General features: G+C 33.1%; 1 protein-coding gene across 3 annotated transcripts in view; it reads left to right on the top strand.

Moving 5' to 3' along the window:
* Positions 1 to 19431, top strand: part of LOC149071663 (putative ATP-dependent RNA helicase DDX5) — a 34088-nt gene extending 14657 nt beyond the window's left edge. The window contains exons 5-16 of one of the 3 annotated variants that reach the window (XR_016194570.1): positions 180 to 251; positions 1360 to 1501; positions 4801 to 4961; positions 5822 to 5994; positions 6079 to 6124; positions 8285 to 8349; positions 9477 to 9538; positions 13258 to 13317; positions 14349 to 15243; positions 16546 to 16785; positions 17662 to 17820; positions 19179 to 19431. Coding sequence is in view for 2 of the 3 variants with exons in the window: in XM_089247754.1 (XP_089103880.1) it covers positions 180 to 251; positions 1360 to 1501; positions 4801 to 4961; positions 5822 to 5994; positions 6079 to 6124; positions 8285 to 8349; positions 9477 to 9538; positions 13258 to 13317; positions 16546 to 16785; positions 17662 to 17820; positions 19179 to 19216 (1218 nt within the window). In the remaining variant the exon portion in view is untranslated. The remainder of the gene's footprint in view (positions 1 to 179; positions 252 to 1359; positions 1502 to 4800; positions 4962 to 5821; positions 5995 to 6078; positions 6125 to 8284; positions 8350 to 9476; positions 9539 to 13257; positions 13318 to 14348; positions 15244 to 16545; positions 16786 to 17661; positions 17821 to 19178) is intronic. The other 2 variants (XM_089247754.1, XM_089247755.1) reach the window with 2 other exon arrangements.
* Positions 19432 to 19668: the final 237 nt, after the last annotated feature.

Genomic DNA, 19668 nt, shown 5'->3' with positions numbered 1-19668 from the left:
TAACGAAGTGATTTTTTTTCTATTGTCTTGGAGCTCATTATAATGGAATTTGACCTTTAATAATTGTATATTTTGCCGAAAATTTTAGAATTAGTTTCTGGTTAGCTGTGTTATTGAATTGATATTTTGAACTATATTGCAATATTCTTTAGTGGAAATATCTATCTGAATTTTTTTAGTATGTGCTGCCTGGTGTTGTCCATATTTTTCATCAGACCCCTTCATCATCTGATCCAAGAGATGGTCCAATTGTGAGTGATTTTTTTCAAATATTTACTTATAAAGCAGAGTCTGCTCCCTAATGTGAATAATAAGTCTTGTTGACACCAATCTAAGATTTTAATTTACGTTAACAGTAGTAGTTTCATTTGTCACAACCAAGTGATATTCGTATGAATAAGGGAATTTTTTTCAAGACTTAGAGGTGGATGGGACAGAGGCCACTTCGAATTATTGAAAACTCTTATTATCCAAACAAAAAAACACTAGAAATTGGTTTTTAAGGGTGGGGGGGTCTTAAACGTGTGTATTTGTTCTTTATATTCTTAACTTTGTTTTTAACTCAATGGTTTAGCTGAATGGTTCTCAAACTTTTCCCACCCTGGTTCCCCCTTGGCCTTATCATTCTTTCAAAATAGTTCAGAAGATAATCACTTGAAGATGTTGAACAGGTATAAATCATTATACCTGGTGTTTGTAACGCATGGCCTGCCGAGCTCTTTGATGACGTGTGTAGTGTAACTTAGTCATCAATCTCTAAGATTGAGGCCTCTGTATAAGAAGCTGATATGGGCTCTCATATCCGTAGGACTAGATGTGAATGTTATTAAATTTTTTTTATACTACTACAGTGTAATTCAGGCATAGGGATTCACTGAAGACCCTTGAAAATTCCAGCACCATATCTCGAAGCCCGAATTATAAAGATACTGTAATACTATTTAAAAATACAGTGAAATCTCTACAATGACACTTTATGCAATGATAAATCTCTTCAACGTTTTTCAAGTCTTGTTTAGAAATGTATTTTAAATATCTAATGTTAAACAGTGCTGTCTCTATAGCGATAATCCCTCCACAACTATGTTTTTTCTTGGTCCACAGAATATCTTATCGAGGTTTCACTGTGTTTAGAATAAAGTTTGACATGAGCAATATCTTTTTTCTTTCATCTTAGAAATGATACCCGTTCCAGCTTTAAATTGTTAACTAATACAAGTACTTTAATTGCTTAAATGAATTATTTATGCTAGTTCTCAGAGTTGCAGGTAGAAGTTGTATTAGTTGCAGGTAGAAGTTGTATTAGTTGCAGACCAGAATTATGTAAATTGCCGTATTATGACCAGAACTTTTTTCTAGGTGTTAGTTTTGTCACCAACCAGGGAACTTGCCCAGCAGATCCAGTCAGTGTGTATTGATTTTGGAAGGCCAGCAAATATCAAAAACTCATGTGTCTTCGGTGGTGCTCCTAAAGGTCCTCAGTTGAGAGAGATCGAAAGAGGTTAGAAAATTATTCATTCTGTGTGAAATTATGTTCATTGATATTATTTAAATACTTCCTGTAGCATTGTGTTTCAGACTTAAATGTGTTTGGGACAGTGTCTTCTGTGTTTTTTTTTCCCCTACTGCACAGTTGAATTAAAATTTAAAAAAAAAGTAGTTTCAGTGGTTTAATTGCTAACCCCAAAAAATTTATTACAAAACAATTTATTACTATATTGATAAAAAGACAAATATTCCAACAAACTTTAGTTAAGACTTTGCAGCACACTTATGATCTTTTTGTGGCATACTAGTTTTAATAAAGTGGTTTCGGAGCAAGCGTGCAACTTTTCCCGAGTGCCATGTTTCAATTATCAGTTTATTGTAAAAACATTTTTCATCGCTATAACCCTCAAAGCAGAATGTTTTGCGTTATTCTGCAACAATCCCTTAGCGGACTGGAAATGTTCTGCAGTAAAAAATTTCCATAATAGTGTTTTCTACATTTTTCTTGAAATTCTTTTATATTGTTCTGTGACACGCGTAACAGATTTCGGTATATTCTGCTTTAGGGGCACGTAGGAAGTTTAGTGTCAAACTGCAAATGAGTGGTCAGGTTCAGTGATTTGTTTGTCACTGGTGAATTTGGTATTATTTTTTTTTCTTTTGGATGGATGTAGAGAGGTAAAAAGTAACTGGCGTTAATGAGTCAAGGGTTGGCGTTAGTCATTTTGCCAGCAAAATGGTATTTTTGCCAATACAGTAGCAAGAATAGTGAAATATAGCAAAAAAATTATTTCATGGGGGGTCATTTAAAAATGAAAACTAAAGCCAGGGGTGGGAACTCTGCGCCGCACTGCGCCAAAACTAATATCTTGCGCCATCCTGCTCCAATGGCATATTTTCGTATTTTTCTGCGCCAAATAGCGAATTTCGTTTCAGTATGCCCGGAATTTCGGAAAGGACGCCAAAAAATTGTTGTTCCTGCTAGCCACGAAACGTTTCTTTACGAGAAGAGCGTGTTTTATTCCACTATCCTTAAACTATCGGCCCCTGATAGGGCTTTCCATCGCGAAACCCAGATATTGTCCGTGATCGTGGAACTAAAGATGGTTTACAATGCCTTTCAGCTTTAAAGTGCAAATTCGAGTGTTTCCGTTTAAAAAAAAAAGTCTTCACTGAAAGCAGCAGAAATTACTGTAGTCGATTGTCATTGTGCTAAATCCTGATGTTTCGTGAAAAAAAAATTTCATTCCGGGAGTAAAAAGCGCATGTTCGCCGAATTGCGAATGTTAGTTTAGAAACTTTGGCGATTTAACGCTCGTTATTCGGCAATCTCGCCAGATAATGAGTGCTGAATCGCCAAACATAGAGTTGATTCTTCCGAAATTCTCTCCCATTTTGCAACAATTTCTTTCCAAGTATAAAAAAAATGTAAAACTTATAAAATTTTTGTAGCTCATTTGAAGTGCTTCTGTTCAAGGCAGCAAATAGTGCCCTCAGTAAGCAAAAATCATCTTAAATAGACTGGTGCAAAAAATTTTATGACAGCCGCTCTTTCAAACAAGGTGTCAAAAGCCTAAAACACCAAAAACAAAAATTAAGCCGACGAAAAGATGTTTGATAACAAAAGACAGTGCAGTTTTATTTTGAAAAGGGTTGAGGGTTAACGAAAATATTCTTGTTAATTTCAGTGCTCCAATTTATAAATATCTGCTCCGAATCCCATATTTTGCTGCTCCAAATCCCGAATTTGCTGCTCCGAAATGGACTTAGTCACTTCCCACCCCTGTAAAGCGCATACACAAACAGAAATGAAAATATCATACATCAGCATGCTGTTTAGCTGTACGCGCGTATGTGTGCATTTATCTCACTTCTAATTAGTTATAATCAGCAAGACTTACTTGTAGATCAAAAAGCCATTTTTTAGAGGTATTATGCTCTGACCAATCACCAGAGATAACAGATTTCAAAATCATTACATTAATCAATTCTGCTTTATAATGTAACCATTATAAAGATCTTACTAATCTTACACATATATTTTATATATTTCACATGGTTTTTTTTTTTCGTAAATTATAAATAAGATTTATAAATTATAAATATGAAAGTTTCTTTTCATTTCAAGCCAAACATTCTACGGCAATATGAGAAATATAAAATATTTGAATCCTCTCTGAATTATTAGCATAGGAGGACATATCGGAAAGTAATGGACCTCAGTTGCTTTTTATTTTTTTTTTTTGTAAACCGAAGTTGGTGTGTTGCGGACACGCCAACTCCAGTTTTAATTTAATACCAAACAATTGTTTGGTATTAAATTAAAACCAAACAATTGTTTGGTATTAAATTAAAACCAAACAATTGTTTGGTATTAAATTAAAACTGGAGTTGGCGTGTCCGCAACACACCAACTTCGGTTTACAAAAAAAAAAATAAAAAGCAACTGAGGTCCAAACAATTGTTTGGTATTAAATTATTTAAAACTTGATTATTAAAGGGAGTTTTTGAAATTATACTAGACAAATGTCACAAATATCAGTGATTTTTAACAAAAACCTATTATGAAAATTATGTAAATAGTCCTTATTTTATGTAAAAAAAAATACATTCCTCTGTAGATCTTGCCAAATGGGGAAACTAGACAAGTTTGGCACCCATCATCACAGCAAAATAATTTGAGATCCCACAAGAATTGTGGAGAACGTTCTCAAACTTTTCTGGACGTATATAAGTAACATCAAAGCAGAACTAAAGGGCAGTTTGTTAAGTAATTGAATTTAGTAAGAGATCTTTGAGGAAAGTCTTTTTAGAGTTTTGGCAAATCTCTGCTTGTAAGTAGCTATTCTGTAAAATAAATCTGTGTTGTCCTTCAAATTGTTTCATGCTTTGCCATCTTGTGGGAGACAATATCCAGAACACTATTTTTGTAGGGGAACAAAAAATTATTTACCCGCTTGTGGTAAAAACTTCCCAACCCTTAAAATTTTTAAATTTAATTTTATGTTCAAAGCTATCTCATCTGTATATTTTAGAAAAAATTAATGTAAAATAATACCTCCCAGGCATAAAAAATAGAATCCGTTTTTGCAGACCCTTCTATTTGTATATGTATGATTATTTACTGGATTGTTTGACGGTTATTTTACGATCTATCTTTCATAATTTCTTCCATATGGATATATCCCTTTACAATTCTGTTCTTTAAAAAAAAAATCCTCAAGCAAAACAATACAGTGATCACATTTTTTAATTGTATAATTATTTCCATAAGTGAGTAAAAAAAAATTCATGATCTGAGTTTTATTTTAGGTGCTCAGATTTGCATAGCCACTCCAGGACGGTTAATAGATTTCATTGAAGCAGGTAAAGTTGCCTTGAAGAACACTACCTTCATCGTTCTTGATGAAGCTGATAGGATGCTGGACATGGGATTTGAACCTCAAATCAGAAAAATCTTTGAACAAATCAGGGTGAGTAAATTCAAAAGAGAAGCTTCTGCTTATGAAATTCTGAGTTTCGGTATATATTGCCTGTTGGTGAATATGTATGACTTAGGTCCTGACAACAAATAATGTAAAATCATCTTGAAAATGTAATGCAACCTTAAACTCAATATTTAATATTCTAATGTTTTTGCTATAACATTCAATAGGGGAAAAACCTCTAACCTCACACGTGATGACCAAATCCCACTCAAGTGTGCTGTGATTTACATTATCACAACTCATTTTTAGAAATTTTCCTGACACTTATAACTGAGTGGGGGTTACTTCATATTATTCCGGTGTTGGGAAAGTGAAAACTCAACCTGTGGACCTATATGAAAGCCACAGATAAATGTGAATGATTTGTAAATTTTTTGTGTGAAAATGATTGAGAAACGTAGGTCAGAATGTTTTAAATGAGAGGAAAGTCATTTTTTGCATCACACACTTCACTGTGCATTCATAAATGACGTATATTTCAACAATCAATATGCAGTTTCCACTTGATACGGGATTATTCTCAATACAAAATGTTCTTGTAGAAAACATTGTGATCAAACCTTTGTGGATGATGGAATTGTCTAACATACGGGCATGTATGCATGCTCATGATTTTAAAAGGTAAAATGAATTAAAACCTTGTTAACTTGGCATCGGCTTAAGTAAACGTGTTTTTCCATCTTCTTGGTGTTGAATTACTGAGGTTCCGCTGCGATTGAAATACCTTCTGACCAAAATTCACTCGTCTGTGATTTAAATGAACTTTTCGAGACTGTGTTGCAGTTCTGTAATCGTGATATATTTTTAGTTTTCTTTTTTAGTTATTTTGCTTTTAAATTTTGTAGCCTGATCGCCAAACACTCATGTTCAGTGCTACGTGGCCCAAAGAAGTACGCAAGTTGGCTGAAGATTTCTTGGTAGATTACATTCAGGTCAATATTGGGTCCATGCAGCTTACAGCAAACCACAATATAATGCAAATTGTAGATGTAATTGAAGAAGCAGAAAAGAATGACAAGTGAGTTTTGATTCAAAGTTTTGTTTTGATTCAAAGTTTTGTTTTATCTATGCTGTTTTTAAAATCACTCTTCCTTGCACTTAGGCTAAATCAACTTGTTGGTGAAATAATGGCAGAAAAAGAAAATAAGGTAAAATAATTTTTATCAACTATATTTTTTCTTGAAATAGTCATTAGTCTTTTTTTTTTATATTGGTATACATATGAATTGAAATTTGTGTTATATACAGTAAAACCTCATTAAGTTGTCACCAGGGCTCCCACTAGTCTTATTTTTTGGTAAAATGTCCTACTTTCTAGTTTTTGTCATATTTTGATTAATGATTCTGCCAAAGCCGAAATTGTATTTTTTGGGGGGTTCATAAATTTTCCATTCAGCTTCAGGGTTTGACAAGTAAAGTAGTTGTTAAAAACTTCTGTCTGGATGGAAAAAAATCATTTTGTATACTATTTTACATTGTCTTGTGCTGTAACATTCAAAATTATGGTGCCCGTTTTGGGTATAGGTGAAACAACAATTTGCTTAAGAAAGCAGTTAGATACGTAGGTCTATTTTAAGTTTGGCGATTCTGATGCTATTCAATTGCATTAAATTGTCTTCTGTATTTTTAGGGCATGCAGAGGCATAAACAATATTTACAATGCACAGCTAGAAATGAAAATGTTTGTCAAAAACAATTACACTGACATTGAACACTAAAATTTAAACAAATTCCTTTAAAAAAAGATGGACAATGCAGTAAAACCAACTGGTCCACTTAGACTTCTTTACATCAGACCTTATAAATTACACATTTTGCATTGTGCTTTTAAAAATTGTCTTGAAAGCTTATCATTCGTTAAAAACTTATGTCTTTATAATTTGGTGTGGGCATTGTCGAAGAGAGTTGACAGACTGGGTGACGCCAAAAATATGTATATATAACTTATATTGTGAGGAGAGACTGAAAAGAATTATCTGTGGTTGCTAAAGTACAGTGGAACTTCAGTTAACGAGCTTAATTCATTCTGCCAACGTGCTCATTATCCGAATAGCTCGTTATTTAAATCACTTCTTTGTAGGAAATGGAAACTCACATAATTTGTTCTACAATTATTCATTTAAAAATGACATTCAATCAATAATGCAACACAATAATAAAATATAATATAAATGACGCCATAAATAAATATACAATATGATAATGTTTACAAACATTACTCGAATAACAAGAGGACTATCATTTAGGCCAATTTACAGACTCACTGTTTCCAATCTTTTTTGCCTGACTTTAAAAAAGAACCTATCCAATGACACTATTGCTTTTGCTTCCTTTTTGGGATATGTGAAATCGGCAGTGTTTGTTGGACAGATTGATTGTTCGCACACTGCTACAGCTATATTTGGGTGGTTCTTTTCTACAGAGTTTTGCAGATTGCCATATTCACATCTCATTTTATGTGAGGGACATCTCTTTACTTCAGAAGAGGCCGTGCATAAACTCTTTCTGGTGCATGCAAAAGAAATCCATCACTTCATCTACCGTCAACTCCTAGATATTTTTAACCTAGTTCTTGAATGTCATTCTCATGCACCTCCAGTCCATGGTCTTCCCTTGGTACACAATTTCTTTGACAAATAGGGACTCCTATTCAATAGGTAGTCCTCTTCTCCCAGTCACATTTAGTAATGTAAATCAGCCTAGTTTTCTCGAAACTGAAGTTGGAGAAAACTTCATGCTCGTGTATGTATGAAGGTTACAATGCTATATCTAGTTTCATATCGCGAATGTTCACACTCGCGCAAGAGTTAATTTTTCTAGTGAGGCATGCTTACCGGATACTCAGTAGCGAATGTTATCCAAAATTCTATAACACGTGTGGGCAAAACCATAATCAGTTCAGTTGCGATAACATAAAAATAAACAGAGCAATAAAATTTTTGCTCAAAGCATCACTCGTTAACAGAATCTAAATTTCTTTAAAATTTTTGCTTATTATGCAAATTGCTCACTACCCAAACGGCTCGTTAACTGAAGTTCCACTGTATTCCCCCCAACCCCCCTTCCTATTTTGATGTTTTTCTTTCTTTTTTTTTTCAATCTCAAAAATCATTACATAGTGACTATTTTACACTGTATGATAATTAAAATGTTATTGAATTAGCTTCCTTGTAACAACCAGTATGGGACCTTGGTGTCTCCTTGATGGTTTTCACTAACCTAATGTATTGTTATCATTCATCTAACATATTAATAAAATTGAAATTGAAAAAAAAATTAATTCAAAATTTATATCTATATTTATTCAGACACTCATCTTTGCTGAAACTAAGAGGCGTGTTGATGACATAACAAATCAAATGAGGAAGCAAGGGTATGTTGTTTAAAATGTTATTATGCATGGTGATTTTAAAAAATCATCTGATTTCAAAGTGATATATATTTTAAAAACTATTAGTTGGCAAAATAGATATTTTATGAGCAGCTGAGACATTTCAAGTTTTTTCCCTGTTACTTATAAGTGTTGTATGGGTCTTCCTTTTGTGTTATGCACCACATGCCTATACGGGCTAGTTCAATTCATCCCTGTTACAGTATGCCAGTACTGATGTTCGTAAAAGCTGTGGTAATTTGGTTCTTGATCTCATTCAAAGTTGCATGCTGTTGAGGTAGTCTTTTATGAAACTCCAAATGTAAAGTCACAAACAGTAGTCATAAAAATCAGGAGACCTTGGAGCCGTGATTGCGGATGTGGGACCATTATGATTTTTAGGGGGAGGGGCAATTTGATTTTTCTGCATGAAATGTCCTGTTCAATGAAATGATTTGAATGCATAAATATGTAATGAAAATTTATATTTAATGAAAAAATTATCTCTGATTAAGTAAAATTCTCCAATATAGAGATTTACCTTTCGAGATGGTACTGTGAGAATCAAGATACCATAGTTTTGGTCATGGGGAATTTTTTTTTTGGCCCACACTGGCTTTGAATGTTTAGAACTCTTACTTTAAATCAGGTTTTGGGCTTTCTTCACGTGGAGTCTGAAGGGGCGGAGTGCACAGGCAAATTTAAAGTTTTTGGAAGAGTGCAGAGTCTCTAATGAAACTGAGTTTTTAATCTTATAAAACAGTTCACTCAAATTCATGGAAATAGATTGAAAAAGTTCTTGGGATGGGGCAGTGACTGTGCTCCATATTTTTGCAGCACTTATTGCAATGAAGATGTCACATATTCCAAAACAAATAACATTTTAGGAATATTGAATGTATGGGAAAAAAAATTTAACTTTTGCTTTCTTCACACCATTTCCTATTGAACATAACAATTTATATATTTCAAGTCACGTATTTTTGAATCGCCTTGTTTATCTTCATAGTGTTGTTCCAAGGTCTAAAGTCAAGCCTTAACTAAATAAATGTTTTCTTTCAATTACATTTTTATAAAAGAACTAAACATAAATTAGCTCTTGTATAAAGTGTGATATTTTTGTCCTTAAGGTTTCCAGCTTTGAGTATACATGGCAACAAGACGCAAAATGAAAGGGACTGGGTACTTAAAGGTAACTACATATTCTGTATTCGTTTAACCTTTTAATGGGCTTGTTCCAGATTAGAAACGTGTTTAATTATGAAAGATGTATATTTGAGCATAAGATCACTTTTTTTTTTTTTTTCTTTTATGCCTGAAGGTGAGATTCTGAATTTGGTTTACAAAACCAAACTTTTTAATCACATATTTTTGAGAATTAATTTTTTTGAACTATATATATTTAATATATATTAATAATATAATATATTTTATATATATTATATACAATGTACAGACCTGCCAACTCTCCCAATTTAGGCGGGAGACTCCGGATTCTTCATCATTCTTCCCGCTCTCTGGATTTGTTATAATTTCTCCGGATTTTACGCGAGCTTTCGCGTTGTCGTGTCGTCAATGCTTACCGTCGTCGTTAGGGGAAACACCCGCATACCTCGCAGTGCTCTTATTTTTCCTATTTTTTAGAAATGCCCTCCTATTTTCCTACTTTTGTCGCAGTTGTCCTATTTTATTCCAATTCTCTCCTATTCCTATTTTATCCCTCCCTTCCTTTTGTTTACGGCCAATATCTCACTACGAAAATTCCGAGAAATCGCAAAATGTCACTGCTTTCCGTCCCTTTTGACTTGTTTTATTTTCTTCACAACTCGCTACTGACAAAGAAAAATTTTTTTTTTTTTTTTTTTTTTTTTTTTTTAGGACGATGGGAAGCATATCTTTTCGCCCCCGCACCGTATAGTCAAAGTGCTAAAACTGAAGTCCAGTGGAGAAAGCGAACCTGTTTGGGAGATCGGTTGCCGTAAATAAGAAGGCAAAAAAAGGGAGGAGTGGGGACAGGCTCTGTCCAAACACAAGAGACTATAGGTTTCTCTCCCCGTATCTCGTAAGGAGCGTTCAAAGCCAGGTTTTCTTAGTAGGCGTTTTGTGCCACGTGAACCGAACTGGATCATTTCGCTTCAGCTGTAATGTGCTACGTGATCACGCTACGTATTTGTGTTTCCCAAGTGTGGCGCATCAGATCAGTATATTATAGTATATGGCCCTGGAGTCAGTTACTCTATCGGCCGCATGCTCCGGTTTCAAAGGGAAGGAAAGAGAACACATCAAAAATGAAAAGATCAGTGGAACTCGCGGCACACAACGCATTTAACTTTCCCACACTCTTCATAAGGTTGAGTTAAGTTGTAATGTGCCACGAGTCGTTCAGGTGGTCTGAAAGTGTGCCGCGGGCCGCTTGAATCATCTGTAAATGTGTCACAAGTCACTTGGATGATCTGAAAGTGTGCAGCAGACCACTTGAGTGGAAATGTGTCAAGAACGCCACTAAAATAATCTGTGTGGCAGGCCAATCAAATGATCTGTAAATGTGCCTCTAGCCACTTACAGTAATCTACGACTGAACTACGAGCCACGTGAGTTGAGGGCTCCCTGATCAGACTTTTCACAGGCCCCTTCTGTAGTTAATTTACAGCGCGAAAAAGCAAAAAATGATTAGAACTGTCCCGGGCCCCCAGGGCTAGAGCCCTGTCAGTCCCCCCCCCCCTTTGTGAGGGCCATGTGTTTGTGTGCATGCTATTGATGACTGCCTATGATCACTCACATATGTGAGAACTAGAACTGTGCCGCGGCGATCTGTAAATATGCTGCGACATATTTACTGATCAGGGAATGTGCTGCGGGTCACTTGAATGACATGTAAATGTGCTCCGGGTACTTGAGTGGTCTGGAACTCTGCAGTAAGTCACTTAAGTGATCTAGGAATGTGCCACGGGTCACTTGAGTGGAACAGCAGCTGAGGTAACTTGAGTAATCTGGAACTGTGCTGTGGTGATCTGTAAATGTGGTGCGAGCCACTTGAATGACCTGAAACTGTGCTGCAGGGTCTCTTGAATGATGTAGAAGTGTTGCTTGGTTCATTTTTACAAAATAAGATTTGAAGTTGTGAGCCACAACAGATGACTCTGGGGTCATATTCTGCCCGTGGGCAATTGGTTAAGCATGCATGGATTACATTTCTATGGCACCTAGACTGGTGTTTTTTCTTTCTTTGAAAAGCACAGGGGAAAAATGGATCATGATCAATAGTTGGACTTTTCAAGTAACAGTAGAAATTTGATTAATTTCTTTTTAGTTTTGCTATTTACATTGTTTTCGCTACCGCACATTCTGTGGAAATGAAAGATTTTTAAATTCATTAGAACTTGAGTTTCTTAAAATATTTATAGATAATATAAAGTGTGAATCTTAATGGCTCCAACATTTTTAAATGCCATAATAATTCAGGAATTCCATTTTTCCCCCTCCTATTTTTTTTCTTATTTTTTTGTCAATGATGTTCCTATTTTTCCTACTTTTTTTTCCAAATTTTCACTTCTAGGCCTGCACCCATAGAGGACAGCCGTAGTCATTTCCATCGAGCAGCCATAAAAAAAAGTCTGACTCCATTTAAGCAACTGGCAAAGACGCTACTTTGTTTTCGTAGCGTTTATCGGCAATCATTTATCAGGGGTATGACCTTGGTTGCCGAAATTCCTGTATAATCGTTATTGTATTCCATTAACAGCCGTGCGGTAAACACGTTTTTTCGTCCGCAGCTTTGTAATTTGAATTTTTTTAATTGTTTCTTCCAATTAAGGTATCGGACTACCTTTCTTGTCACTTTTCTTTAAAATGGTTCTGGAGTGAACTTTAAATACATTTTTTGATAGAAAGTGTCTCAAAATGGTCAAAACAGTGACAAATTTTGGTCTATTATATTTTCTATGAAAAAGTCGTTTTTATGTCAAATTTTAGGCACAATTCATGTGATATTCGAAACACGATTGCAAAAAAATTTATTAATGAAATGCTTTGTGATTTTCACAGTGCATTCAGCTAGTAATGTTATATATGGAAAATAATGGGATATTTTTTCAGGAAATACGGGTCATATAGTCACCCTAGATATGATTACATGCTTTTTAATTTTTTTTCATCAAAGGCAAAGTTCAATGCTGTTTCAAACATAAAATGATTTCTGCTTAAATGTTATTTGCATACTGAACTACAGTGGCTTTTTTCAAAAGCAAGACCGTTAGAACTTGACATTGTCAAGTTGAAATGGGAATTATAATTGTTTTAAAAAATTATATAGCTTTAAATAATTGGCGTTTCAAAATTAAAAATGAGTAAATGTTGAATATAAATTAAAAATTCTAAGTAATTTAATTTTTTGTAAAAAATCACTGTGATATGAATGTCCTTGAATTTTAAAATTTTGGCTTGAATTGTCCTTGAATTTTTTTACTTTCAAAGAACCATGATGCTATATGGTCCATGCGGAAAAAAGGAAAATTAGAGGAAGTGCCACTTTTTCACCTAGCAGTCAGAAACTGAATTATTTTTTTCATCTTTCCCATGGTCTCATTTAAGATATCCTAAAAATTTGGCTGTCTTTACATGAGTTTTTGTATGGATCATTAATTATAATCACCCTGTATATGGATGGCTGTAAATCATGATTGGGTTTTTGTATTATTGAATATAGATTAATAATTTCATGATCACTTTGAAAATCTTGTAATTCTTGTATAGAAATTTAGTATTAGTGGTTTTTGATGTGGTAATTTAAACAGCCAAATACTTTGCATCAAAAATTTGTGAATTCTAAATAAAATCAATAAAAATTGACTGCTGTCACTGGTTGAAAGTGTGATGTTTTTCACTGTGTTAACAAAAATACATATATTTCAGAGTTTAGAAATGGTCATTCTCCAATTCTTGTGGCCACAGATGTTGCAGCTAGGGGATTAGGTAAACTTCACTTTATATATATATATATATAATTTTTAAGTTAATAACAATTTTTAATTTGGTGTTTTTCAGTAACGCTGAAAGTACTATATTTTCTTGCATATAATCGGCAGATTTTATGTTGAATTTCTCAATATGTCACTGCATATTATGTGAATTTTTTTTTTCTCTGAGAAGTTGGAATAGGAATAAATATTTTAAAAATTGCCAAAAATATTTCAGCTTTATTAATGGTTTATTCAAATGAGTAAGACAAATATATATTTTTCTTACAAAAATGTGACTTATTCCTTATGGTTTTATTGATGAATCGAATTTGCATATGCAGATTTATACTTCTATGATGTAAATCATAGAAATTATATTTTCTTTATGTGAAATTCCTATCTGCTGATTATACACAGGAAATTTATGATCGTTTATTTCAAGAGATTTACATGCCTACAAATTAAAACAATATTTATATAATTACATTTTCTCATAGGGATTTCATTTAGTTTTTAAAAAAAAGATCAGTTAATTGAAAGAATCACTGCTCGAAAGTATAGAAAATATTGACGACATGAAGACAAATGACATTTTATAACACACCAACATGTTTCAGATTCTTATTTTCCCTGTTTCATGTTTTTAAACTTGATAACGGCACCCATGAGTCATTTGTCTTTATTTTGTGAATATTTTCTATAGAAAAAATAAAATCTGTAATTGTTTATCTGTGTAAAACAATATTTGTCATAAGAATTAATGTTGAGATTTTTTTTTTTTAAGTGGAAAGTATAAAGTTGTTTAGATAAGTGATTTTAAGAATCAATCTGTAGAACTCTGCTTTCTCAATGCCATAAAGTAATGTCTACGCATTGACTCTTATGTTAAATTTTCAAATTATTACATGCATTGTGATGCTTTCTTACAATTATTTTTAAGTAGCGCAGCACAAGCTCAACCTTTTTTTTTTTTTTTTTCAAAGTTTTATTCAGTTGAAATTTTGAAAATTTATTGAAATTTGTGTTTTTCTATTTTTTCTGTAGAGGCACAATTAGAGATGCCTCTGTGTAAAAAAGCATGGATGAATTTGCTAAAAAACAGACTGGATTGTGTCGCATCAGCTTGTTCTCCTTGAGGAAATTGGTCGATTTGATGCTACAGTATTAACCAGTCAGCAAATATCCAATGAATTTCTTTTGCCCCCTTCCCTCACCTTCAATTTTCGGTTTATTTACCCAAAATGCTGTCGATTCAGTGATGGATTCTTTTCTCTCGTCAATAGTATTGGTTCACAAGCCAGTTGACTCTAAAAAAAAAAGTGGAGAAAATGTGTGTGGGATGGTAACATCAACTGGAGTATTGGTGACCATCATAGAACATGGTCATTCTAGATCTATTGAGTAAAAATTGATTGCTGATATGAAGGGCAAGCATCTATGTGATATAACTGGCACTTCTCATTTCTGAGTAAAAATGTCATATTTGAGGTATAAAATACTAATTGTGCTTGCTTGTATGGCTGTTTGTTGCTGATTTATGAAATGCAGTACTAGTTTATTTTTTTCAAGTTCAGCACTTATTTGCCAGTTCTTGATCACTCCAAGGTCTTGATATTTAATGTCGAGAGCTTTATGAGAATATGAATATGAAAAGGCAGCATTTTGTGTGACAAATATTTATCCCAGTAATCATTGGTTGAGCAGCATAAATGCTGTTTGTTAAATAAAAGATACTTGTGAGATATAATCAATGCTCTGCTGAGACCATGAGAGAGGAAAATGGCTCCGCTACTGTGAAAAAAGGCAAGGAACTTGTGTCTTAGACGTTCTCTCTGTGAAGCGGATGGACCGTCTAACGTCTGGGTATCTGTCCTAGTCGAGAAACAAGTCTCTTGCCTGAAGATCATGAGTTATCACCAGTAGCTTAGCACCCACACAGGTATAAACTTTTATATTTTTTATATTTATAATTAAGGAGGAAATGCAAGGAAATTTCTTGTTTGCTGAAATTTTTGGTACAAAATTTTAGCCCAAAAATTTTGATGCATTTGAGTACGCATAAGTAGTTGTAAACTAAAAATTATTTCAAAAAAGCAGCTGTGAGTTCTAACCAGTATATTCTAATCATTTTTTCGTGAGGATTTATAATTTATTTTATTTATACAATATTGTTGGCCCTGGGACTTATACAAGAGGATGCGGTCGAAAATGGCAACGATATTGTTTGATATTGGACAAAAAACTAGTGGTAGTGGGGGATTCGACAAGAGCTTGGGAGTTTGTTCCATTTACCAATGGTGAATTTAAAAAAAGACAAAAATGCACTACTTAGCAATATTTTAAAGCAATTAAGAATTTATCTGGCCATGGGATTCGGAGGAAAAAGTAATCATATTCCTTGCAATTCTTTGTTTTCTTGCATGTCTGTTTGTCTTCATAGATTAGGAAAAAGCATTATAATACTATATTTATTATGACAGATTTGATTAGATTTTTCCAGTATAAAAATTTTGTAAAATACATCTTTTTTTCATATTGATGGTTTTTAATGATTGGTGGTGGATTTTCTTAATTCCCCCCCGTGCTGCGTAATTTGTGTACAATAAATAAGCTATTTTATTTTAGCTGATTGTTCACTCAGCCTTGATTTGAGGGGACAAAGCACACACTATAAGTTTAGCTATTCTATTTCCTGAGTTTGGTTTTAAAAAGTTAGAAATAATTCTAATCTGCTGGAACATAGTTGCATTTTATAAATCTAAAGTAGATGAGAAGTTACTGTATAAATGAGATTTAAGGACAGTTGATTATCTTATTGATCTTGAGATTAATTCCACTTGATAAATGAACTCGTGTGAAAAGATTTGAATGTAATGCCTTAATGTAACTTGTATTTTTTCTCTATAGTTTTTCTTTCTCTCAAATTCAATTTTTATTATACACTCAATTGCAAATCGAAAAATTTGATTTGCAAAATATATATTAAAGTATATTAAAAAGTTTACCTTTTCTATAATATAGAAAAGGTAAACTTTTTAATGTTTTAAGCTGTTAAACTAAGTAATATTTCAAATTTCTTTTAATCGGCAGTGAAATGTTCATACAAATAACATGTTTTAATAAGTAACCCTCAATAGTTTTAGGTGTAACTAAAGTTAAAGAAACAAATTTCTTGTGTACCAAATGTCATTGTATGGAAAATATTTTGTCATGTTTCTAAAATTTTTGTATTCTGCAACAGATGTGGATGATATCAAGTATGTGATAAACGTAGACTTTCCAAATTGTTCAGAAGATTACGTCCATCGAATTGGGCGAACGGCAAGGTCAAACAACACAGGCACTGCATATACTTTTTTCACTTTTTCCAACATGAAGCAAGCCAGAGACCTTGTTGAAGTTCTTCAAGAAGCCAGCCAGACTGTCAATCCCAAGTTGCTTGAGCTAATGGAAATGTCTAAAAGCTTTGGAGGAGGACGAGGTACTTAAAACTTGATATTCTTTATGCTTGTTTGATTTTTGAGTATTGATTTTACTTTATTTGAATATTTCTTACATACTTTAATTAGATTTTTTTCCTTTGTATTTGAGCTAAGTTTTTTACTTTACCCAGTTTCTTAGAAACATTCATTATAACAAACTGGTGAGTTTGTTATAATGAATGTTTCTAAGAAACTGAGTAGAGTGGTTGTAAAAAAAGACTGTTCCATTATGTGGCAGGTTTAAACAAAAGTTTGTGCATTTTCAAATGGCAGTATATAAAATTTCATAAATGGGGAAATGACCTGTAGAAAACAAGATATATTTTTTGGTTAATAACTCGTATGTATACTGTACTTATACAGTGAACGCCGCTTAATATGATCACATCCGAATGTTCACTCATACCGTGTTTCACTTTTCATATTCAAAAAAGAGGGTACATCCTTCAAACAGTAAATATCCTTTAACACTAAAACTACTATGCAGTACAATTATTTTGTTAAAATGTGTTCTAATTTTACTTGAAATTGTATAATATTGCAGAGATTGTATAATATATGTAAGATTGTATAATATACAGAGATTAATATTTATTTATGAACTTTGTTAGAAAGTTATCTCTTCCCAAAATGTGTGATGTATTTCACAATTACACTATCGGAAAGGAAATGCAAAAGCATCAAGTATGATATTGTTTGGAAAGCAAACAATTCCAGTTGATTTTTCGCGTGTGTGTGTATAAATTTATTTTTTGACATTTTTCAGATTTTGAATTTTATGAGTAGAAAATAGATCCATGTTTTTGGTGGGGCAAGATCCCTGGTAGTTTTTTACTATGAATTCAATAATGTTTTGTGTAAATACTCTATCTTAGGTCGTGGTGGTCGATGGAAAAGCTCAAACTACGGCAATGACTACAGAGGAAGCAAAGAAAATACCAGGTACAATTCTGCTAGGAAAGAAAATATGTATGGGAGCACCGGTTACAGTTACGGAAAAGAAAATGGCTCCCGAGGAGACAGCCAATATAAAGGTGAGGAAAATGAAATTGAGGTTGTTGGGAATAATGGCGATGAAAGTTGCGATACCGACCAAGTTGTTGGCGGCAATCACTTTCAGTCATACAGTCCTCCAAAGCCAATTCCATATAAAAAACCAGCTTCACTTTCTTCATATGGCTCTTCTTTCGCTGGAAGCTCTAATGCAAGCAACAATATGTACTTTAATCTGCACAAGGCCATGAATGAACTGATCACTTCCAAGCGGGAACCTCAAACAAGTCCCACCAAAGAACAAGTTGAGCAAAATGTGGATAGCGTATAAACAATGACATTTCGGAACAAAAATTCTGTTGTCTTTCATTGTTCACTATTGATATACATTTATAGTCTTTTTTTTTTTTTTTTTTTGCTTTATTTTGAGAGAAAGTATTCCTCTTTTTTTTTCTCTCACTCTCTCGTCATTCTAGTGATATTTTCTATTGCCTGTGTGTTTGACTTGGTGTTATTTCTCTTCCTCTTGATACATTAAAAGCCTTTTTGTTTTGGAATAGTATATATTGAAGGATCCGACAAGGCTAAAGTTTTTTTTAAGTTTGCTTCAAAGTATGGAGTTAATTTCTAACTGCAATAACCAGGTAGCTCTTATAATTTAAAATGAAGCGTTGGAGGTTGAATTTGGAGGCTTCTGGAGTATAATTCACCCACTTGTTTTTGAAATTGCATATTATCTACTTATATTGCTTTATTTGATTCTAAGAAATAGATTCTTTTAGTTTTTGCATGATAATTTACGGCTGAGTTTATTTTTCGCATTTAATTCAAATGTTTTCAAGCAACTTCAGTATTATTTTCACTGGAACAAATGTTTATCAGCTTTACAGGGAGAAGAAATGAGTATCTTTTATTGTTAATTCTGTGATAATACGTCTATGAACTCGTTTTTTTTTTTTTTTAATTAGCACTTAAAATTGTCTTTCATAATTTATAAATATCAACCCTTAGGTACTAGTCTAATTTTTGATTGAGGTTGTTCAGAGGTTTTAAAAGGGATGCCAAAACTTTCTACAAAACAAACATTGTTGAATGTTCTTTTTGTTTGAAGTTACTCGCGTGTATGGTAATCCTCACTTAAGCAAAATTTAAACATAACGGGTCAAAGTTAATTTATAAAGGTGTTTGAGTTTGAATCAAAGGTTTTCGTAAAAATTTGTTTTAAAAATAGCAAGATTACTAAACTTGATTTTTTTTTTTTTTTTTTTTTTTTTTTTTTTAATTTTTACTTAGGGTTGCCATAAACATGAGTAATTTTAATTCTGTTGATTGTTCCTCTTTATGATTAAAATGTTTTGGGAAATTCTTGTTTTTATGGAAACAACAAACTTCATTTCAGCTGGGAGGTCCAACAGCAGCCACACCTTCTTCAAGTGATGCTCAGAACAACAAGATTTCTTACCGCTGAGAGCCCAAAAAATGATTATTTATATATATTGGCATTTATTTATTTTCCTATTGATTCGAGCTTGTAGTGAGGAGTCACTTCAGGTTTCCTTCTTTTTCATTTGGTTATCAAACTTTTGTTTCCCTGAGGCACCTCACTCAGTTGTAAAATTTGTTTCACGAAATAAAAGTTGTCATCTATCTTATTTTGTATGTTTTTTAAACTAATGTTTGTTTTACAGATTAGTGGTGACCAGGCTTGACTTCAGTTGCAATTCGATTTATATTGCATGGTATTGTAGGAAAGTATTAATTTTTATTGCTGAAGTTTGAGAATTTCTTAGCAAAGATAAATTTGTTTAAAAGATGGACTGTTGCCAGTGTTAAAAAGTCATCTGATACACATAACAAACAGGGTGGGCAAAAAGGCAGAAATTTTAAAA

The sequence above is a fragment of the Pholcus phalangioides genome, unplaced genomic scaffold (assembly GCF_987345545.1).
Source record: "Pholcus phalangioides strain wild (caught in Gottingen) unplaced genomic scaffold, Ppha-v1.0 ptg000018l_1, whole genome shotgun sequence".
NCBI classification, from domain to species: domain Eukaryota; kingdom Metazoa; phylum Arthropoda; class Arachnida; order Araneae; family Pholcidae; genus Pholcus; species Pholcus phalangioides.
The sequence above is the reverse complement of the archived record's forward strand: the minus strand, read 5'-3'. Positions and strand labels throughout refer to the sequence as shown.